This window comes from Carassius gibelio, chromosome B17 (assembly GCF_023724105.1).
Source record: "Carassius gibelio isolate Cgi1373 ecotype wild population from Czech Republic chromosome B17, carGib1.2-hapl.c, whole genome shotgun sequence".
NCBI lineage: Eukaryota > Metazoa > Chordata > Actinopteri > Cypriniformes > Cyprinidae > Carassius > Carassius gibelio.
The window spans coordinates 25,773,466-25,797,552 of NC_068412.1; the positions used below are offsets into that span (position 1 = coordinate 25,773,466).

Sequence of the window (24,087 nt, forward strand, 5' to 3'; positions counted from 1 at the left end):
TGTCTCTTGTAGTCTTCTGCAGAAGGCCAGGACAGGAAAGACTCGGGTTCAGCAGGAACTGTTGGATAGGGAAGGTGTGGAGAGAGGGCTGAGTCTTGTCAAGAGCTGGATCCAGGACTCCAGGGAGCTTTTGCTGAACCCCACATCTGATCTGAACATCCTGACACAAGAACTGGAGGTAAACAAAATATGTGAATTCTGTAACCAGCAATAATTGTTTGACAGCTTGTCATTATATTGCTTGTATGTTAAGAGAGTTGAAATGAAGTTAAATACATGGCATGCAGTATTTCTGCCTAGTGCAGGATTTATTGTATACTACACATTTAGCAAATAAAGTGTGTCATCCTGCATTGCATGCATTTAGAAGATTTTACCATTGTGTATAATGTACATACTATGATAACATCATATAAATAAAATGGTTGTATAAATTTGATTTTAAATTGTATCATTGTGAAGGTGATGCATGGAGAGCTGATCACTCATCGCCAGAATGTGGATAAGCTCACAGAACAGCAGCAAAGTAAATACCTGGACCTGTACACTATTTTACCGTCTGAGATCTCAATGCAACTGGCTGAAGTGTCCCTGGCACTGGGATCCATTGAGGACCAGGTACATAATTACCCTTTTCTTTTTGGATTAATACGCAGTTTCTCATTAATTCGTAGGAGACATATTTACATCAACATTAGCATATTTAATAAAGCCTTATGCAAGATATAAAAAATAAATCATATCTTTAGGTTCAAGCCAAGGAGAGAGACATCCAGAAGACCAGAGTTATCAAAGAGGAGTTCAACTCCAGAATTCATGACGTGTCCGAAAAATTGAAGGCCGTCTCTGCCTCTCTAAAGGAAAAGGCCACTGATATTGACCAGGCCAAAGATGAGGCCAGAGTATGTTGTTGCATCCCAATTATAGTACAATTTATAATATTTATTTTTTATATAAACAAATTTCCCTCTTTTGAATGAGCATAAAGTACTCTGACTGTATTCCTAGAGTCATTGTGATGAACTTGAAGGCTGTGGACGAAATCTCGCTGAGCTAGAAGCAGCAGTGCAGGACTTTGGTCGTCGTAACCCTCTGATAGCCAGGCAGCTGGCTGATGCAATTGCCAGATTACGCGAGATTCATCATCAGACTCTTCGACTGGCTGAATATAAGACAATATGGCTGAAGAAGGTGAGATGATATATTATAGTATGTTAAAATAGAGAAAATAAACATTCAGCTAATAGAACAAAAGGTACAGCCTCAGCCTATTTCCTACAGGCTAATTGCTTTTTTGACCTTTTAATTAGAGCCTTTAATGCATTGCATGTGATGTGGTGTGTCTTTTTCTCTCAAGGCTGATGCACACCTAGACGAACACAATGAGATGTTTGAGTTCATAGTGAAGTGGACAGACAAAGCAAAGAGCCTGGTGAAGGCCAACATCATCTGGAACTCCTCCTCGCACCTGCAAGAGCAGATCAGGATGTATCAGGTGAACCACAATACACTGAAGACATACAGTATATAGCATGGAGTCTGACTGCAGTTGTTTTTGTGAAATAACCTTCCTGTGTTTTTGGCCCTGCAGTCTGTTCTGCGTGAGTCGCGTGAGCTCCATGGTGACCTGGAGGTCATGCATGAGAAGGTGGAAATACTGTCTGAGATGCTGCAGGTGGAGGCAATGGGACAGCAGGTGTCAGAACTGAGCCGCCACACTGAGGAGCTGGAGCAGAGCATTAGATCACGACTGCAGAGTCTACAAGACGCAGCAAAGGTTAGAAGTGTTTTGTTCTGTTAACTACACTATTCTAACTCCATTTTTGCCATGAAGATAGTCTCAGATGCTGACATGACAATGAAAATGATAAACTAACTATCAAACTGTTAACTACACTGAAGACTTTTTCTCTAGCTCAGCGTGACTGCATTTGTATTTGTTTCAGGATATGGAGAGGTTTGAGAGTGAAGTGAAGGCCCTGCATGTGTCATTGGATCAGGTTCAAGCCACTCTCACATCTCCTGAACTGGCTCGACTGAGCCTGAAAGAACAACTGACTCAAAGACAGGTGCATTTATCTGTCTTGATCCTCAAGAAGCATTTATTTTCCTCGTTAAGAGACCCTGTAAAAGGTTTTATATAATACCTATAATTCCAAGCGTAACATGCTTGACTGAATGTTAGATGTTGGAAACCAGGAAAGCTTTAAGGAATAGTTCACCCAGAAGTGTACTCACCTTCATGTCATCCGACATGTAGATGAGTTAGCTTCTTCACAGGAAGCAGGTTTGGGGAAATTTTGCATTACATCACTTCTGTGGTCAGATTTTAATTTACGGACTGGAGTGGTTTGGATTATTGGGATGTTATTATAAGCTGTTTGGACTCTCATTTATGACGGCACCCTTTCACTACAGAGGATCCATTGGTAAGCCAGTGATTTAATGCTACATTTTTGGATGTAGCATTTTCAGCAGGGTTTCATTTTTGGGTGAACTTTTCCTTTCAAGTATGCATAAAGTAAACATAATTTGAAGTATACTCTTCTAGGTAAATAAGACTTTGGCTGTAGTGTAACTGGTTAAATATCTGGACTGGTAACAGAAAGGTTCTTCTGATTAATTATTGAGTGATTTCCATCAACTTGTTTTTGCTACATACATATTTTAGTTTGGAAGGGAAGCAGATTTGTTCTTATAAAAGAACACCATTTAAAAAAAATGATCTATTTTTCAGCGTTTGCTGGCGGACATGGAGAGCTTCAAGCAGCAGGTAGAGGCCGTACAGGAGTGTCAGAGCGCTGTAAGAGTCCCTGAGGAAGTGGTGACCAGTCTGTCCATCTGCCGCACTGCTCTGAATCTGCAGCAAGAGGCCAGTCAACTCCAGCACACCGCCATCCAGCAATGCAACATCCTACAGGTAGGAGGAGCTGCTGCGGCAGCAGATGGGAATAAAAACACTGTTTACCAGCCACCAAACACGTCTTAATTTTCACGGATCATGTGTTGAGTGCTTACTTATTAGGCACAAAAGCTGTGTTTGTTTGTTTTATGATCTGTCAGGAAGGATTATAAATGAGAGATGTATATAGAGGAAGTAGATAATGATAATGAACATTTCCGTGAGGTAAAGAAACTATACAATGGTTCAGTTTGTATTTAAATATGTCAAAGATGTATGAAAGAGGTTTGGGGTGTAGTAATTATAATTAACCTGATAATGTAAGTCCAGTAGGACATCCCCGTAATGATATTAAATAAAAAAAATTTATGTATTTGTGTGATGTCTGTCTAGGAGGCGGTGGTGCAGTATGAACAGTACGAACAGGAAGTCAGAAACCTGCAGGCCATGATTGAAGATGCTCACCGGGTCATTCAGGACCAACCTGTGAACACCAGCAATATCCAAGAGCTGCAGGCACAGATTAACCATCATGAGGTGCATTTATTTACTATTATAGTATTTATTCATATTTTTCAGTTTTCATTTGAATTTTAAAGTTATTATTTTTAATTAAATTATTTTATAATTTTGTTATATGCTTTTGTAATTTTTTTCCATATTCCTGTATAGCTTTTTATTTATTGATATTGTTTTTTTATATTTATGTTATTTTAGTTCAGCGTTATTTCAGTAATTTTCATTTATTTGTAAATATATTAATCAAATAATCAAAAACAATTACAATATTTTTAGAGTTTTAGTTTTAGGTAAAAATTCCATCTTTGATGAAGTGAGATCGATATTTAGATCGGAGATGCTACACTGTCTGCTAATTTTGTTTTTTTTTGTGTGTTTTAACGTCTACTGTTTGTGTTTAGTCTGACTGATCTTTCCTGTTTCTTGCATTAACCTAAATGGCAACTAAATAACATCTTCTGTATTCTGTTTGTTTTTATCCATACAGGAACTGGCTCAGAAAATCAAGGGCTACCATGAGCAAATTGCATCCCTGAACTCTAAGTGTAAGATGCTGACGGTGAAAGCTAAACATGCCACCACGCTCCTGTCAGTGAGTGATGCAGAGGGTTTAACCCAGAATCTGGAGGAACTGGACGGTGATGCTACTAAAAGAAAGACCCAATCACAACTCTCCGTATGTATCATTATCCTGAACACAGGCATGACAGTGTAATTGTGGGAAAAGGAAACATACTAAAGTGTTAAATGTTTAAAAAGCAATTGCGCTTAGTTCATAAATTCCAAGTAACCCTATGAATACAAATCATGTTTTTCATTGACTAATTAAAATGTTTGTCTTGTATTAAAAATAGATTATCATCCTTAAATCAAGATACATTTTCTTGACAAGCAAATTACTTAAAATATTAGGATTGTTACCCTTTAAAAAAGGTTTTCAAGTTAATCCAAATGTAGTTTTTAATATTGGAATGGTTTCATGAAATCAATACAAAGGTACTAATTAAGTGAATGATGCAGAATAAGAAGTTGACTTCTGACTCTCTTACCTGAATTTTTACTTTTCTCGCTGGGATCTTTGCATGTTATAATCCATTAACTGTACAGCTCTGTGAACTGATTGGCTGATATCTTCTGCTCTCTCTTGTGATGCTGTCAGATGTCGGCTGGTTTCTGTCAGTCTCTCCTGTCTCCTGTGACAGAGGAGTCAGGCGAGGAGGGCACCAGCAGTGAGATCTGCTCTCCTGCTTTCTGTCGATCTCTCTCTCCTATCACTAACACAGAAGCAGCTATTAGCAAGGTATTAACAGAAGAAAAAAAAAATGTGTTGCTTGATAGGATTTCTAGCAGACCTGTACTGCCTTTATTTTATTTTAATTTTTTTTGCAATTCCCAGTTTCACCTTAATTTTATTCAAAAAAAAAAAAAAAAAAAGGGGTTTGGAATGGAAATTTAACACACTATCTTATATGTTGTTTATACTGCATACTAGTTGCAATGCACAACATCATTATTTGTTGTGTAAAAGTGTCTTATCTTTGTCCACCACATTCAGATAATGCATACTAATTACCTATTGATATCCAAAAACAGAATCAAATATTTAAAATAAATAGTTTTAAATATTTTTATTTCAGTTTTATTAAATAGCAATATGCTCTGTTTGTATAATGTGCCTTTTGGTAAATGTAGTGGGAAATTATTGACTATAATTGTCTATAAAACTGAAATCATTAAAAAAAAATTCTTACTTGAAATAAAATAAACATTAACTGTCGCATTTCTTATTTCAATTTAATTTAACCTTATGTGCTAAAATAAATCGAACCAAAACCAAAATAAAAACATTCTAAAAACTAAATAGACATATCTTATGTCTATATAATTTCTATACACTGACAAAATGTGGCTTCAAGATTTATCCAACACTTTACATTTGGAAAGAATTAGATATTTGTTGAAGGACAATCTCTCAGGTTTTTATAATATTTGGCAACCCTTCATAGACTTCTTACAGTCAGTATCTGTATAAACACTTATTTTCTTTCATTTTATGTATATAAACTTTTATTGTACTTCTTGCTACAAAATTGTATTCAACTTTTGCACTGTATGTCCTTTTTTTAATTTTTTTATGTAGTGTTTTTCTTTATGTACATTTATAAAAAAATACTTGAGCCTCTTATATACTGCTGATTGAAAATTATATAATATGTATATGCTCAATAAAAAAATGTTTCTATATAATTTCTATATAGATATATAAAAAGTTTAAAAATGACAGTAAAAAACAACAACACTCAGTTATTGATATTATTATATTATATTATAATACGCTTCATTTGAACCTGAATCAGTATGGTCTGTGAAAGACAGCAGTGCAGTGACTTTGCAGTACATTAACATGATGTATTTTTTCTCTCTTATTTATCATCATCTTTTTGGACTGTCCTAAATCTAGATGTCCATGGGAAGGGCCACTCTCACCAGAGCGCCCATCCAGGAGCTGTACAATCCTGCGCTGGAGTCTGTAGCAAGCTTAGATGATCTTCAGCGCTCGTGGGAGACGCTGAAAAATGTGGTACGTATGACTTTTCTGGTCAACAGTCAGATGCACCAGGATTTCACATCTGGTCTTTGGTAAGTTTATCTCTTTGTTTTACAGATAAGTGAAAAGCAGAAGACGCTCTACGAGGCTCTGGAGAAGCAGCAGCGCTATCAGGGCTCTCTACAGACCATCTCGACTAAGATGGAGTCCATCGAGACCAGATTAAACGAGCCCCCCATGCACGATCTCAGTCCTGACAGACAAATGATGCTACACCAGGTGAGATGATTGAAATACTAAACTCTAGCTCCAGCTGTAGACCCTAAGAGATTCATAAGCATATTGATGCATAACATAAACGCCATACTTCCGTATTCCTCCAGAATCAGATGGAGGAAATTGTCAAACTGCAGAACGATATAGATGAGCTTCAGTCCAGCTTCACAGAAGAGCTGATCTCTGATGCGGTGGACTCGGACTCTGCGGATCAGCTGGCCATGCAGTCCACGCTCACTGTGCTGTCCGAGAGGATGACCACCATCCACATGAAGGCTTCTGGAAAACGCCAACTTCTTGAGGTATGCCTAGAATCATAATTAAATAACAAGTCTAATTTTGCAGTATTTTGCAAACAATAATGTAAACAAAAACGTTATTTTCTGGTAAGGGAAGCTGCAACTTCAGTTGTAGATTTGAAATGCAAACTAGGCACCTATTAAAAAAGTTTGGTTAAACATTAAATATTACACCTACAACATTTATGCTTTTGAAATAAGCCTCTTATGTTCACCAAGGCTGCATTAATTTGATTAAAAATATAGGGGGGAAAAACTTTAATATTGTAAAATAGTATTGCACTTTTAAAGAGCTGTTTTCTGTCTGAATATATTAATTATGTCAAAGCATAATTTTCACCTTAATTACTCCAGTCTTCAGTGTCACATGATCCTTCAGAAATCAGAAATCTAATATGCTAATATAATGCACAAAAACATTTTCAGTGTTGAAAACATTTGCTGATATTCAAGATTGTTTGATCAATAGAAAGTTCAAAGAAGTAGAAATAGAAATAGTTTGTAACATTATAAATGTCTTCACTGATACCTTTTTGGTGCATCCTTGCTAAATAAAAAGAAGCATTCATTTCTTTAAAAAAAATTATAATTCTTTCATTTTTAAAGACATTTCTTCGTAAAGTTATGGTGAATGTTTTCGCTCATGTTATGCATGCTGATGTGTGTAGGAGCGACAGAGTGAACGTGTGGAGAAGCAGCAACAGGTGCAGGATTTGCAGCGCTACCTCAACCAGGCAGACCAGCTGGACCAATGGCTGCAGAGCACTCGCAGTGACATCACTTCCTGCTCTCAGGACTCAGACATGGAAGAGCAACTCATAGACTGTCAGGTTAGAGCGCCCCCTAAAGCAGACCACAAAATGTCTACTCTATGAATTATTTACAGATTGAAGTATTAAAGAAAATTTATTGTTTTATGTTATTTATGCCTTCTTTTTTTATGAGTTTTGTTTAATTCCACAGGACTCAAGGAAACTTTTTTTTTAAATCCGTAAACAGCAGTATTATTAGAGGACCTCTGATTCTTAAGCGTCTGTGGCACGAGCTGTAATCAGATTATGTAAATGTCTCAGCGTAACACCGTTCACAGTCATAATGGCTTTAAGGGTATTAGAGGATTCCTGTGAGAGGATTGGTGCTTACGGGAAATCTGTTCCGCCCCTTATTACATATTCATGAGGGTGGCTGCAGCATTAGTGGGGAAAGGGGCGGGGCTACTTTTGCCTTCATGGGAAGGTTACACTGTGCAACATCTCGACTTTTAATTGCAAGCTTGTGCATAGTCTTAACATTTTTTAAGTGAATACAACTTTAAGTATTTTTAAACATTCCCATTATCCTAAAGAATGAATATTAACTGGGAGCATGGCACGTGAGGGATTAGGGATAATGTACAGTGCTGCAGGTGTTAGTAAGGGCCTGGGATGAGAGCGGAAGAACCATGTTTGAGCTGGCCTCGCTTCTGTTGCTCCTGCAGAACATGCTGCTGGAGATCGAGGAGAAGGTGCTGGCTCTCTCCGAGCTCTCCAGACACAGCGAGAATCTTCTCCTGGAGGGTCGGCCGGAGAACAGGGAGGACGCGGAGCTTCTGGCCAGGAAGCTGCGTTCACTGAAAGGAAGCCTGATGGAGCTGCAGAGGATGCTGCAGGACAAGCAGATCAACATTCAGGTGCCACTTGAACTCTGAATCAGTTTTTGGCTCAGTGTCCGAGAGGTTCATTTGAATCTTTAAAAACATAATTTGAGGTGGTACCATGGTGAGGTAAAAGTGTGTTAGTGCTATTATATTTATATTATACTGAATAATTAACTTATGCATTTACCATATATCATATAATTACATTAGATGGTGCTCCAAGAAAATAAAAAGAGTATTACAATGCCTAAAAACACATAGTATTATCATGATACATAATAATAATAATAATAATAATAATAATAATAATAATAATAAACTTTATGTAGACTCTTTTTAATAAATTGAATCTTAACATGGTTCACAGGTGAGAATAAAAATATTTATGTAAAGTAAGCATGAAAGCAATAAAAGCAATTAAAAAAAACGAAATAAAAGCAAATTACAATAAAATCATAATTTAAAGAATAAGACATATTAAAATAAAATATTAATTAATTAAAAACAATTAATTAAAATGTTTTGTAGAGAAACGGTTATAGTTTTTACAGTTTTAGAAAACTCATAAAGAGTTTTTCTTAAGTAAAGTTTAATTCATGATTTTGAAATGTAATTAAAAATAATATTTCAATGCAAACAAACTGATTATTACAAAAATGGCATTTATTAAAATTAAATATAATTTATATTGTTTGTATAATATATTATTTTAATATTATTATTTAAATTTTAATAATGTTATTATAATAAAATACTAAAGTAAACAGAAAATAGATATTCTATAATAAAATAAAAAATGATCAAGACATGTTTTTTTTTTTTTGTGAGATTCTCTAAACGGTTTGTCTTTTATGTCCTGCAGGCGACTTTAATTTGGGAGGAGTTGAAAGGCCCTCAAAGAGGAAGTGTAATAATAATATATCTCAGCTCTTTTGCTTGTCACTCTATGTGCAGAATAATTCAGCAGCACTGGGTTCGGTCTAAATATGAAAATCTCCTGCACGGCTTCCTTTTTTCCTGCTATTATATAAAAGAATACTGCAGAATGATTTGTAATAGGATGATCGTTTGATTTTATGATCATGATTGAGTTTCAGCAATATGGTTTTCGATATTCGTGACTATTAATCCAACTATTTTTCATTTTCCCTCTCCTGCAGGATTCCCTCCAGGAGCCGTCAGACTCCAGTGAATCAGACTCCAGTCTCTCCCAGGGTCCAAACATGCAGGACTGGCTGGCCCAGGCCCGCTCCACACGCAGCCTACAGCACCAGGACACCCTCCAGAAGCAGAAGGTATATCACATGTTACAAGACAGTAGTTTTGTGGTCTAAAAAAAAATAATAATAATGGATCTAGAACTATCAACATCGTGTCTTCCACTGGGACTGAACCTGTAGTTGTCGCATTCATCAAGAAAGCATCTGCTAAACAAGGAATGATAATATTGTTCATTCAGGAGCTTGAAGAGCAACTTGCAGAGCAGAAGAAGCTGTTGAAATCTGTAGCGAGTCGTGGAGAGGAAATCCTCACCCAGCAGGCGTCACCCGTCAGAGCCAGGTACAATAGCACTTCTCTTACATCTTACTGGAATATAACTGTTCCCTCAAACGTTTACATCTCTGACTCTCTCTTCACAGTTCTGTCTGTCAGATGTTCTGCAGTGCGACAGAGATCCTCTCGCCTGATGTGGAGCAGGAGGGAGACGTCCAGGCCGTGAAGAAACAGAGGAGAAAGAGATGGGAAAGTCTAAAAAAAGACATGGCCACTAAACTACAGCTCCTTATGAACACGCTGGAGCAAGACAGCAAACAGCCGGTACAGTGACTCCTTACTGTGTTCACATGAAGCTTCACAAGCTTTGAGATTCAGAGTGTGTCAAACTAACAAAGTTCCTTCACGTCTTAAATCTTTAGCATTAAATTAAATCGGTTCGTCATTAGGGGATGACCTGTGTGAACCCATGAACCAGTCTCAATGTTTTTTAGCGGTTTTATAAATTTAAAATTAAACATTTTAATTGGAAATATTTTGCCTGATTAATCGAGATCTCCATAAAACAAACAAAACAAGACCTGTAAATATATTTAATGAACACATCTCATACAAGATATTGCATATTAAATTGTATTTTTTAGAGATTATACTATAACTAAACTTATGCAGTTGGTTGTAAAAAAAAGTGTTTTATGCATGTTAGTTTTTGTTGCTTTTACACCATTTTGACCAACATTTTCAACTGTGTTGAAACAATGAATCATTTTTGAAGCAAGTGCTTTATTTGATTCAAAGTTTTAAAAAAGCTTTGTTTCTCTCAACACTAGTTCACATCACTGAAATGTAAGAGGGTAGATGACGAGAAGCATGAACTCTTTTTAGCTTCAAGTTTTTAGCTTCAAATGCATACATTTTTTTGCAGATCACAAAATTCATAAAGTGTGACAAATTGATTTCTTCCATGAAGTCTTTGAATTAATATGAGCATACAAAAAAAATCAATGATTATTTTTTGATAAACTGATAGTTTTTAAAATCCTAATCTGCATGCTGAATATTACGCACTTGGCAGATGCTTTTATATAATTTGACCAGTTCATGCATTTCCTTGAAATAACCAGATTAGTCTTTCCTCTCTTTTCCTCTCTTTTTATCAGTCTATGTTAAACTTTAGCACTATTCTTTTTGTTGCCTGGCTGTCCTTCAGGGAATATTACTGCATAACTGTTGTAATAATCAGAAACTGCCTTTGTTGGTGAAACAGTTTTACTCCAGAACTGCTTGTGTGAAGACTGCAGCTCCGGTCTATAAGAGAGAGACTCATGTCCAGGACAAGTCCAACCTGATGTCTCTGCACAATGAATTCAGTCAGACAGCAAAGGAGATGACTCCTCAGGTAGACACTTCTGACTTTTTGATACAAACAGTTGTGACTGAATGTTTACACCCTTTGACCACGGTAGAATCACTGATAATGTTCGTTCTTGAGTTACTGACGTGTGTGTGTCGTTGGTGTCATGGTAAACACTAGGTTATGTCTGATGGTTTGTGCAGGCCACAGAGCGAGAGGTCGTTCTGATGGAGCAGCAGCTTTATTCAGCAGTCACAGCCACGTCCTCGTGGGTGGATGATGTGGAGAACACACTGTTTGCTGGCCCTGTGCTGCTGATGGAGAACGCTGAGACGCAGCTCTCCAACCACGAGGTCTGAACAGATCTTACTAGCTAATAACTGATTTACTGTGAGACAGATAGCCTTCCTCTAGAAGAATGCCAGGTCCTATTGCCCACATTCAGTGCTCTGACATAGAAATAGAAATGCACCTCAGTAGTCTTTATATGTATATATTTATATATTTAAGAAATATATATATTTCTTATGGCCTGGAAATTACATGGAATTCTTAAAATTGGATTAAATTATTCTCGATTTTTTACATCTTTTTAAATTCTTAAAGTTATTAATTTTTATAATATTAGCCATTTTAAGTAGATATTTCTTTTTGTATAATTCCAGTATTTTTAGAAAATTTATAGTATAAATTAATATTTTTAATTAGAGATTTTTGGGCCGCTGCTCCCCATCTGTTTATATACATGCTTAAGTACTAAAGGTTTCCTAATAGTCAGTTTTGTTTTATATACTATTACTGTATTTATTAATTGTTATAGTTTTCTTTTTCATTTTAGTTGAGTTTTAGCAGTTTTGTAAAATTGTATTTGTTTTTTTAGTTTTAGTAATTTTACTTGCCAGAGCAACATTTCTATGTTTTTTTGTCTAATATATTAATAATAATATTAATTTTTTATTATTTTATTTTATTTCAATGAATACATTTTTTTTAATAGTTTTACTTCACAGTAGCAACACTGCTAATAGTGAAAAGTAAAAGGATATTGTTGGCACTGTGATGAATTAAATTTAATTTAATTTAATTTAAAATTAAATTTATGCATTTAGCAGACGCTTTTATCCAAAGCGACTTACAGTGCATGCAGGCTAACAATTTTTAAATATCATTATTACGTATACTTCTGTTTTGAATAAAAGCATCTGATAATGCATACATGTATAAATTAGTTAAATTGTCAAACACTTCCTTGCATTACAGACATTGGGTAAAGAAGTGACGGAGGTGACGAGGCAGCTCAGCCGAAGCGAGGGGCTGATAGTCGGCTCTGTGGGACTCTCTGAGGATGAGCAGACCCTGATGAAGGACACCCTCGACTGTCTGACTCGACGTCTGGGAGCTCTGGACTCAGCACTGGACCGCCGCTGTGACACCATGAGGAGCAGGATGCGGGAGCTCACAGCTTTCCAGGTGGGAATCAGGCATCGCTCAGTTCTGTTCAACAATGCAGCACAGTAACATCATCTCAGTTCCTGTTTCTTTTCAGACGGAGCTGCAGCATCTCTTTACAGCGCTCAGTGAAAGCAAGTTCCAGATTATCCAGAAAATGGCAGGAGTGCTTGATCACACAACAACTAAACAGATTGAAGTAAGAAAGAATAATTCATATTTGATTATTAATGAATGCGTTAAAATAATTACCAATTACTAATTTTATTTCAATTTTAGATGTTGTCATATTTATTAACAGTGATTGTAGTAGTATTCCATTACAGTTTTATCTGTATACTATTATAATATTTATTAATATTTTGAAAATTTTTATTTTTTCGTTTAGGTTCTTTTATATTTCTATTTCTATTTCACTATTTATTATTTCAGTTTTTATTATTTTAGTTCTTCAACTTAAAAAAAAAATTTCAGTTAGTTGCCAGCATTTCACATTTTTGTCTTATATTCACATATTATTTTGTAGATAAATTTTTTAGCTGTTCTTTGTGTAGTTTTAGTTAACAGTTTACAGTGCATCCAATCATATCACAGTGAACTCACTTTTGTTCTGACAGATCATTGCAGAAGCAGAGGAGACGCTGAAAGACTTTGAGCACAGAATAACAGAGCTGAAAGCCAGAGGGGCGGAGCTACAGCTGGACCAGTTCTCCACCAATGAGCTGCTGAAGCTACAGGTAACAAGCAATCAATGATGTCAACAAATCTGTCAAACACTTTTGTGTTCTCAATAACTCTGAAAACAGAAGCATATGAAGTAGTCCCAAGTTATACTGGTTTAGAAATAAAATAGCTGAATCTTCTCAAAGTGGTCTGTGTGTTCTGGACAGGATGCTTATGAGGAGCTGGTGATGACGGTGGGCTCTCGACGGAGCGGGTTGAACCAGAACATGGCACTGAAGAATCAGTATGAACGAGTTCTGCAGGATCTAATTGATCTGGTGGACACGGCCCAAGATAAGATGAACGCGGACCAGAAGATGATCGCCAACTCAGTAGAGGATGTGCACAACCTTCTAGACAAACACAAGGTACACCAAACACCCAACTACGTCTTGTTTGTCTAAAAGATAGCGCTTGTCCTTCTGATCCTCACATGTCTCCAAATGTTTCATTTCCAGGAATTTTTCCAAGGCTTAGAATGGCACACGGTCCTCACCGAGACGTTCTACAAAAAAAGCAGTGCCTTTGTTTTGCCACGCGAGCGTCAGACTCTGGAGGAGACACTAGCTCGGGCTCAGGATGTGCTTAAGCAAGCGCACAAGAAAGGAGTTGAGCTGGAGTGCATCTCGGAGGTAACAACGTTTCTAAATTAAAGAGACAGTAAAGACATTCATATTGTTAAAAGATTTTTATCGCAAATATATACTGCTCATTTGAACTTTCAGTTCATCAAAAAGTCCTGAAAAAAAATGCATTGTGGTTTCCACAAAAAATACAGATATTTACATATTATATTAATAATAAATGTTTCATAAATAGCAAATCAGCATAGCAGAATTAATTCCTGAGTTCAGTTCCAGAATTAATTCATGAAGGCTGGAGTATTTATGCTGAAAATTCAGCTTTGCATTACAGAAAACAATTACATTTCACAACATATTTAGATAGTATTTAAATAGTTATTTCAAATGTTTATAATATTTCACAATAGTACTATATTCACTGCATGTTTGATCCAATAAATGTGGTTTAGGTGACCATAAAGAGACTTTCAAAGCAATTAAAATACCCTGCCGACCCCATAAAAGTATGAAACTGTTTTTAGTATTTGTATGTTCCTCTGACTTTATCAGACGTGGAGTCGTCTAGTTTCGGACTATCAGACCCTGTACCGACTGCTAGAGGCTGTGGAGGGCAGTCTGCCGACCGCTGGCCTGGTGGAGGAGACGGAGGAGAGACTGGAGGAAAGAATAGAGCTCCATCAGGTATGTAATCAAGTCATGAATCTTCATGGTCCATCCTTTGTTAGGATTAGTTGTAATGAAGTCTAGAGTAACTTTCCAGCATGGGTATGATCGGTGCATTAGGATAGATAATCTGATCATACCAGATCTGTATCTGATCGACTTGACCTTCCATTATCATCTCGTTAGGCCCTTAAAGCCAGTCTGACGGAGCACCAACACAAGCTGCATCAGGTGCTGGAGGAAGGCAAGCATCTTCTGTCTTATGTGAGCTGCTCCAGCCTGGAGAACCAGCTCACTCTTTTGGGCGAGCACTGGCTCAACAACTCCACCAAGATCAACAAAGAGCTACAGAACCTGGAATCCATCCTGAAGCACTCAACCAGGTCAGGAGCTGATTTTTTTTTTTTTTTTTTGAGCGATGCATTGTTTTATTAATTTTATTTCAGAATCTTCATGATGAGATGTGCTTGACTGTCACAGGTATAAGCGTGAGTCTGGTGAACTGAGTCGCTGGCTACAGGAAGCTCTGGAACGCTTGGAGTTCTGGAACACACAGTTTGTTGCTGGTCCTCAGGAACTGGAGACGGTTAAAGACCAGCTATCAGCTTTTCTGGTTAGTTAGACTGGTGCAGTGTTAAGAAATCACAAGCATGGGGTGTTTGGGATGTTGGTACATTTGTTCAAGTGGTTTCACTGGAAAACCTCACTGGTTCAAGTTTTTATTTTATATATATATATATTTATATATTTATATATATATATATATATATATATATATATATATATAAAATTAAATAAAACACAATAAAAACATAATCATTTTTTTTAATAAATATGGTCCGAGAAACTGGGATAAAAAAAATAAAAAGGTAAATATATATATATATATATATATATATATATATATATTTTTTTTTTTTTTTTTTTCAGTGTCTCGGACCATATTTATTTAAAAAAATGTATGTTTTTATTGTTTTTTATTACATTTTTTATTCATATATAATTATTATTATAGATTATTACAGTTAGATGTATAATAGATGTATTAAAAGAAGCTTTAATTAATCATTACTAATTATTAATATCTTTGCATGTTCATGAGGAAGTCGCTCCTTTCATGTGGTTTCATGCGTCCTCTTGTCTTCTGTACAGGAGTTCAGTAAGGAGGTGGAGAGCCGCTCCAGTCTGAAGGCCTCAGTGCTGAACGAGGGAAACCAGCTGCTCAGACTCAAGAAGATGGACACCACGTCCCTGCGCTCTGAACTCGCCCATCTGGACTCTCAGTGGTCCGAACTGCTCGCCCGCATTCCCATAGTTCAAGAAAAACTCCACCAGGTACCGACTGCTCTCTAAACAAGCTTATCTGCTCCAATAAATAGGATTCGTTGCACTTCTGGGGTTCATTGGTCCTGTCAGATCTTTCTTAGTCTGTCGTTTTTTTAAAGATATACTTTATGTTTGATGTTTTAGTCTCAGATGGATAAGCTAGCATCCCGTCACGCTATCGCTGAGCTCGTGAACTGGATGTCATTGATGGAGAGAGTGATAGAAGAGGATGAGGAGAATCTCAAAGGGGCTGTTGGGTCAAAGGTCATCCAGGAGTACCTGCAGCGATACAAGGTGAAAGCATTTATGGTTCTACCCCTGTTAGAGTCTACGAAACCTCTGTTGTATTTAAGTGGGATATATTTTTCCAAAGTTATCTGTTGGTTGGACTGGATTTCATGATGATCATCAGAAGTCTACACAAGAGTAATTATGAATTTTTATGTTTTGCTAACTGTTTTCTCCATGCTGTTGTCTTTTTCTTTCTGTAGGGCTTCAGAGTGGATGTGAACTGCAAACAGCTGACTGTGGACTTTGTCAATCAGTCAGTGCTCCAGATTAGTGGTGCGGATGTGGAGAGCAAACGCAGTGATAAAACAGATTTCGCAGAGAAACTGGGCGCTATGAACTGCCACTGGCAAACACTGCAGACACGTATCACTGAGAGGGTGAGACTTCATGAAGTGTGTGTGTGTGATCTTATAGTGTGCATTCGCTCAAATCCATGCCAGCGCTCATATTTCTCAAAACTGCCATTGATGTGGAAACGTGCTTAGTGTCACATCAGGGTCAGAGCAGACCTTTTTCCACAGGTTTTTGGAAATGTAAGCTGTTCTTGCAGCTCGCTGTTCTAAATGATAGGATTTGTACGATGTCTGGTGATCTTTTATATGTTAATGACATGAATTAGGAGTCGTTTATAAGGCAGAGAGCTGAAACTATACAGTTGCACTCAAGTTCAGGATCATTTGCAATTCATAATTTCACATCTGAAAGAGAGACGTACATGCACTTTCAAACTTCAAACATTGCAACATCTTATAAATGAGGCCCCAGATGCAGCTCATACATACTATATACAGTTTTCAAACTCTATTCAGACTTTTGGTAGATAGTTGAATTCTGAGCAGTTCTATATATATTTTCTATATATATATATATATATATATATATATATATATATAGTAAATTTATTTAAATAACACATACACATACAGTTTATAAAAAAAATAGATATTTGGATATTTGAAAATATACTATTAATTTTAAAAATTATTATCCATATTAAATTTTTTGTTTCCTGATAAAAAACAGCATGTTCTGCTATAAAAAATAATATAATATAATATTATATTATGTTATATTATATAATAATATAATACAATAATATAATACAATATAAAAATAAATATATTTCAATTGATCTTGTTTTTTAAGCATTTTTAGTAATTAACTTAGCATTTTGGAAGGTTTATGAGGCCTTCTGATTGAGAACCACTTTAATAGTTTAATTTATTTTATATTAATTAATTAAAATAAAAATATTATTATATATATATATATATATATAATTTTTTTTATTTATTTTTTAGTGCATGTCAGTGATGATGCCATTGTAATATTTGCATACTAATTTGATTACATAAAGATGTATTATTAGTGCTACTATTTGGTACATTATTGCTAAATTGTATCGCACATTTTTTGTTGTTTCAGTTACAATATCTGGAAGGCTTGTCAGAATCCTGGGTTGAATACGAGGGTAAAGTTCAGACTCTTCAGGCATGGCTGAACGCTCAGGAGGACAGACTCAAGAGAAAACACAGGATTGAGAACTTATCCTCTGTGCAGAACGCTCTCAAAGACTGCCAGGTTTGACCCGTTGACCAAACACGCGTGCTTCTTTTATTCAACATGACCTCCATGACTGGAATACAGAATTTCTCTCTTTTTGTCACTTCAGGAGATGGAGGAGATGCTGAAAGAGAAGGAGAAGGAGCTGGAGAGAGTGGAGGAACAGGCTTGTGCTCTCGTCCAGAATAAGACCGACGAGGCCTGTGCTGTGGTCATGGAGTCTCTACAAGCCCTGAACAACACATGGGCCAATCTGGACCACCTGGTACTTACTGTTTTAATTAGAGCATAATCTGATTCTACAAGTATCTTTATGAAAGGGTATAGTGTTTATATCTGGATTTCTGCATGTCAGTTGTATTTGTATTGCTGTGTTTCAGATCGGACAGCTCAAGATCAGTCTGGAGTCTGTCCAGGACAAGTGGAGTCAATACAAACAAGCGTCTGAAGAGATCAACGTCTACCTGATGGAGGGACGCTACTCTGTGTCCCGCTACCGTCTGCTCACAGGATCTCTGGAGGCTTCGCGGCTACAGGTGGAGAGTCTGCAGGTAAAACAAGTTCCAGTTCATCTGCAAATCGTGGATTTAAAGTGGAAAATGTCTCATATTGTTTCCTTGGACATCTGTAGAACCTGCAGGAGGAGCTTGAGAAGCAAGAGAGCAGTCAGAGGAAGTTTGGATCAGTTACACATCAGCTTCTGGAGGAGTGTCACCCGTCTGTGTCTGACACGCTCAATAACACACTCAAAGACATTAACGCCAGGTGCAGTTTTCATTTTTTTCATGTGTGGGTCTAAGACTACAATGAAAAACATATCATCTGAAAAATGCATGTTTGTAATCCAAACTGCAAGCTTGCAAATGCAAAGTCATTTTTAGGCTCGAGTGGTTTTGTGAGCGAGGTTGATGTAATAGAAGGGTGTTTCGTGGTCTTCAGGTGGACCAGTCTGCAGGAGGAGATCGTGGAGCGTCTGAAGAGCAGTAAGGCTCTCCTGCAGCTGTGGCAGAGCTATAAAGATCTTCATGGACAGAGCGACTCCAGCATCCAGACACTAGAGGAGAGAGCAAACCAGATGCTGAAGACAGCCAGCCACAAAGACATCACCGAGGAGGAAGTGTCCACCTGGATCCAAGACTGTGCTGTGAGTCTAATATTGATTTGGATTATGTTGTATCTGTTAACATTAACAGTAGTTAATGCACTAACATGAACAACAAACGTTTATAAATGCTGCAAAAACATTGTTTTTTAGTTTGTGAGTCAATGTTAATGAGACTTCATTGTACAGTGTTACAGATTATTAACATGTTCATTGTTCACTTTCATAAGAATCATTCTTATTGTGTACTGTAGCAACAAAACTTTATTTTTATACGTGAACTTGACAATTTTTGCATATTTATCAAGTGATCGGTTACTTCTTTTATCTGATATATTCTCTGGTTTGTCAGGAGTATCATTAATACCTACATCCAATTGTTTATTTTTTAATTAATTTCAATACATTTTTCAAATGTTTTTTTTTTTTATGTAATGCCTTACAATTAATTGTGTGATATACTCTCATAAATGTTTATGTATTCCACTAATGCACTAAACATAAATTCTGAATTTCATATTCATCCTCAATCCAAGCTATGGATGCATTTAAATCATCCATGATTATTTTTAATGAATTTAATATTTTTAGATAAGATTTTAATGTCTTAAATGAGACGTATGCTCTTATAACTTATACTACATTGTAATATTTTACTTTTACGTAATACTAAGTATTATAATGCATTAAAACACATAATCAATGCTATAAAAAATAAATCATATCATGCATTATACATTTAATGGTTTAAAAATGGTTACCATGAGTAAGTTAGGTATCGTGCATTACAGCTGTGGTTATGAAACAATTACAATTACAGAAATAATTACAAAAAAGTTTATTTTGTGTAGTATATGGCACTATAGATATGTTTATGATGCATTAAGAATATCTGGACATTATTTATGATTTAAACCCTCTACTGTAAACCCTGTAGAATACAGAAGTGGTTTGTGAATAGTGTTTGTGGACCCTTAGTGTTCACTAATGCACTAATCATAAATTCTGAACAGGAACTACTTAAGTACATGTTTTTGTTTTCTAATCAGTCCAGTGCTTTCCTCTGATCCCATGTTCCCTCAGGAGCTGCTGCGCTCTCAGGCTCCCGTCCAGGCGTCTCTGCAGGTTTTACTGGAGCTGGGAGAGCAGCTCAAACAGCAGGTGGACACCTCAGCTGCGGCCTCCATCCAGTCTGACCACCTGTGTCTCACCCAACGCCTCGGTGCTGTAGAGCAGAGCCTGAGCCGACAGCAGGTGGCGCTGCAGGTGAGTGAAGAAGAGCATTCAGTGCCCTGTCAGAGTGTTTGAGTGTTTGGTACTGAGGGGTTTTCTCTCCAGGCTGGGGTTCGTGACTATGAGACGTTTAATGAGCAGTTGGACTCTCTGTCCCGCTGGATCGTGGAAGCTGAGGAGGTTCTGAAAGGTCAGGATCCCAACGGTTCCTCGGACCAGTCACTGATCCGGGACCGCATGGAGGAACTCAAGGTATACACCAATGAAGAGTTCGGTTGTGCTGGGATGCCTGAAATATTCAAAAATCTGATCCGTGTTGTTATAGTTTTCAAAAACAATTTCATTTGGTTTCACAAGAATTTAAATAAAGCTAAAATAAAACATAAATAGTTTTAAAAAATGTTATAATTAATTATAAATTATAAATAATAAAATATTTTGAGATGAAACCATTAAATTATTAAAACTGAAATAAAAAATGAATTAAAATCATTAAAGCACATGAAAAGACTAAAAATGTAAATCTAAAATCTAAATATAATAAAGCTCATTTGGAATATTAATAAATACTACAGTAGGGGTTAATACATACATAACCATCAAATAAAACTTAAATAAAAATATAACAATTACTAAAACTAAACCTGAAAAAAAATATTTTTAAAATGATTTAAAATCATTCACGTAACAAAATTAAATCACAATTAAAATGTGAAAAATAAAAGCTACAGTAATTCAGAAAACTATTGTAGTATATTAATAATAGCGAAATAACCCAGGATCAGGTGGTCGATATGTACACTGGAAGTCAAAATATCAGACACAGTTGATTTAATTTATGTTTCTATTTATATTCAAATTCCTTTGTTCCAATTTTTTTTGCTGCTGTATGTACTCAATTATTTGTTTTACAAAATTGCTGTACTTCTATAAGTTATGTAAGAAAAAAATTCAAGCAGTTTTTAATTAATTTACTTTTTTATCAAAATAACAGAATATCTGAAAACTGAAATTGTGCAATAACTTAAATTGACCAGACCAGTATATGAATTGGCCACCAGTGTTTTTGTTTATTTGTTGTTGTTGTTTTTGTGCAGAAACAAATGCTGAAGTTCAGCAGTATGGCTCCGGATCTGGAGCGGCTGAATGATCTGGGTTACAGACTCCCTCTCAACGACTCGGAGATCAAACGCATGCAGAACCTCAACAGAAGCTGGTCCAGCACCTCGGCTCAGACCACTGAGAGATTCAGGTTTGCTCAGGCTCATTATAAAGAGAGGTTCAATCTCTCTTAAATACCCTGCATGGTTTTTTTTGGGCTTCGTGGAAATACACAGCACTACAGTAGATATTGTTGTCTCAATTCTCTTCTCAGCAAACTTCAGGCGCTGCTACTACAGCAGCAGACCTTTCTGGAGAAGTGCGAGGCGTGGATGGAGTTCCTGGTGCAGACGGAGGAGAAACTGACCGTGGAGATTTCCGGAAACTTCCAGAGCCTGATGGAGCAGCAGAGAGCTCATGAGGTGAGACGTACAAAAGTGACGTGACATAGAGCCAAGCATGGTGCCACATACTCAGAATTCGTGCTCTGCATTTAACCCATCCAAAGTGCACACACACAGCAGTGAACACACACCCGGAGCAAAAAAGCAAATTAGGAGTTGCAAACCTTGCCTAGATACTAATAAATGCGCAATGTTACAGCTGTTTCAGGCAGAGATGTTCAGCAGACAGCAGATCCTTCACTCTATCATCAGTGATGGCCAACACATGCTGGAGCAGGGACAGGTGGACGACAGGTGAGTGACATCATCAGATATATGCATGTGCAGGATACTAGCATTCAATATACCTGAACACACTGAACGCTCATATCGAACCTGACCCGTGTCTCCAGAGATGAGTTCAAGCTGAAGCTGGCTCTGCTCAGTAACCAGTGGCATGGGGTGGTGAGACGGGCACAGCAGCGCAGGGGCATCATAGACAGTCTCCTGCGGCAGTGGCAGCGCTACAGAGACATGGTGGAGAAGCTGAGGAAGTGGTTGGTGGAAGCATCCCATCAGGCCGAGACCCTGCAGGCGGGTGCACCTGTGCCACTGCAACAGGCACGAGCCATGCTGGATGCAGTTCAGGTAAGCATCCTTTGACGTTAATATGCTTTTGTGCTGGCTGTGAGCGCCCCCTCCTGACGCTCTGTTGATCCTGCAGCTGAGGGAGAAGGTTCTGCTGAGACAGCAGGGCAGTTACATCCTGACGGTGGAGGCAGGGAGACAGCTGCTTCTGTCCGCTGACACACGAGCCGAAGCCGCTCTACAAGAGGAGCTGCTCGACATACAGGAGCGCTGGAGACATGCCAACATCCGCCTGGAGGAACAAAAGAAAGAGCTGGCCGTCCTGCTCAGGGTACAGATCTCTATCCCACCTGTTCTCTTCATTTTAATGATTCTTTTCTTACAGAATATTCTTAAAGTTATTCATCCCACAAGAAAAAATATCAGGAAATATTGTTAATTGTGTTTTTAAAGTCTGGAAATCGATGAAATCGGAAAAAAAAAAATGATGTTGAAAAAAATCATTATATAATAATAATGGGAAATAATTATTATTTGTTGTCATCATTTATTAATGATGACAATATACATAAATATCATAAATAATATTAAAAATAAAAACGCAAATAAATATTAGTTAATAATAATAATATTAAAATACAAGTTAAAATACTAATACCAGTATTATTATAGTCAACTGAAAATGAAAGGAAAAAAAATATTTTGTTACCTTTAATAACATTTTTATATTTTAGATTAGAGTTAGATTTATTTTGAATAAGCTAGTTCTTGTTTTCAAGTAAAATAATAAATTAATTAAAAAATCTGAGATATTTAAAAAATGTAATAAGCATAACCTAATTACTAAAAATTTTACTAAAATCCAGATGAAAATGTAAAACTAATATATAAAAATTTTAGAATTTTAATTCTAAAATAGGGTGTTTTTTTTTTGTTTATTCTAAATTTGATTGTACTTTTACTGTCACCGTAATTCTGTCAAATATTTCTATCCAATGGTTCCAGGGGTTATTTTGCTCTCAGACACGTCTGCATGAGTTTGTCTACATCTCTAGCCTAATGAGTTTAAATCTTCTTCTTTTTTTCATGGTACAGCAATGCATGATACTGTAATTGTTAATATTATGTTTTATGTACCCAGAACCTACTTGACTTGTTTCAAAATGTGTGTAGGATTGGGAGAGATGTGAAAAAGGTATCGGGGGATCTCTGGAGAAACTAAGAGCTTTTAAACGCCAGCTGTCCCAGCCGCTTCCAGATCGCAATGAGGAGCTTCAGTCTGAACAGATGCGCTGCAAGGTATGCAGACTTCAGATTCAGTGAATGACTATGGAATGATGCGACATAATAAACGCCCATATCCTGCAGGACCTGGAGAGCATGTTTGACGGCTGGAAGGAGGATCTGACCCATCTGACGGTGTTGAGAGAGTCTCTGTCCAGTTTCATCAGTCCTGAGGATCTGCGCGTGCTGCAGGAACGCATTGAGCTCCTGCACCGCCAGTGGGAGGAGATCTGTCACCAGGTACACATCTAACCATTAGGTGGCGCTGTTTCACTACATATGCCTGCATGCTTGGTGCAAACGCTTTCAAAACCTTCCTAGAGGTCAAACTAATGCTCTCTGGGCTCCATAGGAAGCTCATTAGGTTTTCTAACACCATCCATAAATCACTGCATCAAAGTTTGCTTTGCAGAACATATTATTATATGTTTTTGGTAGTAGAGAGCAATTTCTAAGCGCTCAAAGTGAAACTTAAATGCAAAGCATGAAGAGTTTTATGCACCTTCTGTGTTTGTGGCATCCGGTGCGTGAGCTGAGGCACCACAGGAAGTGAGCGTATGTTTGATATCTCCGTAGACACATTTAAATGTAGGCACAGGCTGTCAGAAACTCTTCACTCATGCTTTATTTTTACTGGCGCTCTGGTAAGAATGCCCTTCTGTCTTTATGGTCTGATTTTGGGAACATGTAACTGTACATTATAGAGATACAGAGAGACTTTGTGCCTTAATATTTAATTGAATGTAATTAGATTTGGTTTAAATGCTCA

The 24,087-nt window shown here is 36.9% G+C and overlaps 1 protein-coding gene across 6 annotated transcripts in view; it reads left to right on the forward strand.

Annotated features, from left to right (window-relative positions):
• The window catches only part of LOC127976769 (nesprin-1), a 94,162-nt gene that overhangs the window by 54,484 nt on the left and 15,591 nt on the right, over window positions 1-24,087 (forward strand). For 3 of the 6 annotated variants that reach the window (XM_052581421.1, XM_052581423.1, XM_052581422.1), the window contains 46 exons: window positions 13-178; window positions 463-618; window positions 750-902; window positions 1,009-1,191; window positions 1,358-1,495; window positions 1,592-1,777; window positions 1,947-2,069; window positions 2,738-2,920; window positions 3,296-3,439; window positions 3,909-4,097; window positions 4,581-4,721; window positions 5,883-6,002; window positions 6,087-6,248; window positions 6,353-6,547; window positions 7,213-7,374; window positions 8,022-8,213; window positions 9,341-9,475; window positions 9,640-9,740; window positions 9,821-9,998; window positions 10,942-11,073; window positions 11,232-11,381; window positions 12,289-12,498; window positions 12,575-12,676; window positions 13,095-13,214; window positions 13,368-13,568; window positions 13,659-13,832; window positions 14,334-14,465; window positions 14,634-14,830; window positions 14,928-15,060; window positions 15,600-15,782; window positions 15,918-16,067; window positions 16,265-16,441; window positions 17,490-17,645; window positions 17,737-17,892; window positions 18,008-18,178; window positions 18,259-18,392; window positions 18,567-18,771; window positions 19,813-19,995; window positions 20,068-20,214; window positions 21,060-21,214; window positions 21,338-21,485; window positions 21,667-21,761; window positions 21,860-22,094; window positions 22,171-22,365; window positions 23,208-23,333; window positions 23,403-23,558. In XM_052581421.1, the coding sequence (XP_052437381.1) occupies window positions 13-178; window positions 463-618; window positions 750-902; window positions 1,009-1,191; window positions 1,358-1,495; window positions 1,592-1,777; window positions 1,947-2,069; window positions 2,738-2,920; window positions 3,296-3,439; window positions 3,909-4,097; window positions 4,581-4,721; window positions 5,883-6,002; window positions 6,087-6,248; window positions 6,353-6,547; window positions 7,213-7,374; window positions 8,022-8,213; window positions 9,341-9,475; window positions 9,640-9,740; window positions 9,821-9,998; window positions 10,942-11,073; window positions 11,232-11,381; window positions 12,289-12,498; window positions 12,575-12,676; window positions 13,095-13,214; window positions 13,368-13,568; window positions 13,659-13,832; window positions 14,334-14,465; window positions 14,634-14,830; window positions 14,928-15,060; window positions 15,600-15,782; window positions 15,918-16,067; window positions 16,265-16,441; window positions 17,490-17,645; window positions 17,737-17,892; window positions 18,008-18,178; window positions 18,259-18,392; window positions 18,567-18,771; window positions 19,813-19,995; window positions 20,068-20,214; window positions 21,060-21,214; window positions 21,338-21,485; window positions 21,667-21,761; window positions 21,860-22,094; window positions 22,171-22,365; window positions 23,208-23,333; window positions 23,403-23,558 (7,330 nt within the window). Of the gene's footprint in view, window positions 1-12; window positions 179-462; window positions 619-749; window positions 903-1,008; window positions 1,192-1,357; window positions 1,496-1,591; window positions 1,778-1,946; window positions 2,070-2,737; window positions 2,921-3,295; window positions 3,440-3,908; window positions 4,098-4,580; window positions 4,722-5,882; window positions 6,003-6,086; window positions 6,249-6,352; window positions 6,548-7,212; window positions 7,375-8,021; window positions 8,214-9,042; window positions 9,088-9,340; window positions 9,476-9,639; window positions 9,741-9,820; window positions 9,999-10,941; window positions 11,074-11,231; window positions 11,382-12,288; window positions 12,499-12,574; window positions 12,677-13,094; window positions 13,215-13,367; window positions 13,569-13,658; window positions 13,833-14,333; window positions 14,466-14,633; window positions 14,831-14,927; window positions 15,061-15,599; window positions 15,783-15,917; window positions 16,068-16,264; window positions 16,442-17,489; window positions 17,646-17,736; window positions 17,893-18,007; window positions 18,179-18,258; window positions 18,393-18,566; window positions 18,772-19,812; window positions 19,996-20,067; window positions 20,215-21,059; window positions 21,215-21,337; window positions 21,486-21,666; window positions 21,762-21,859; window positions 22,095-22,170; window positions 22,366-23,207; window positions 23,334-23,402; window positions 23,559-23,828; window positions 23,963-24,087 lie in introns of those variants that run through there. The other 3 variants (XM_052581418.1, XM_052581419.1, XM_052581420.1) reach the window with 3 other exon arrangements.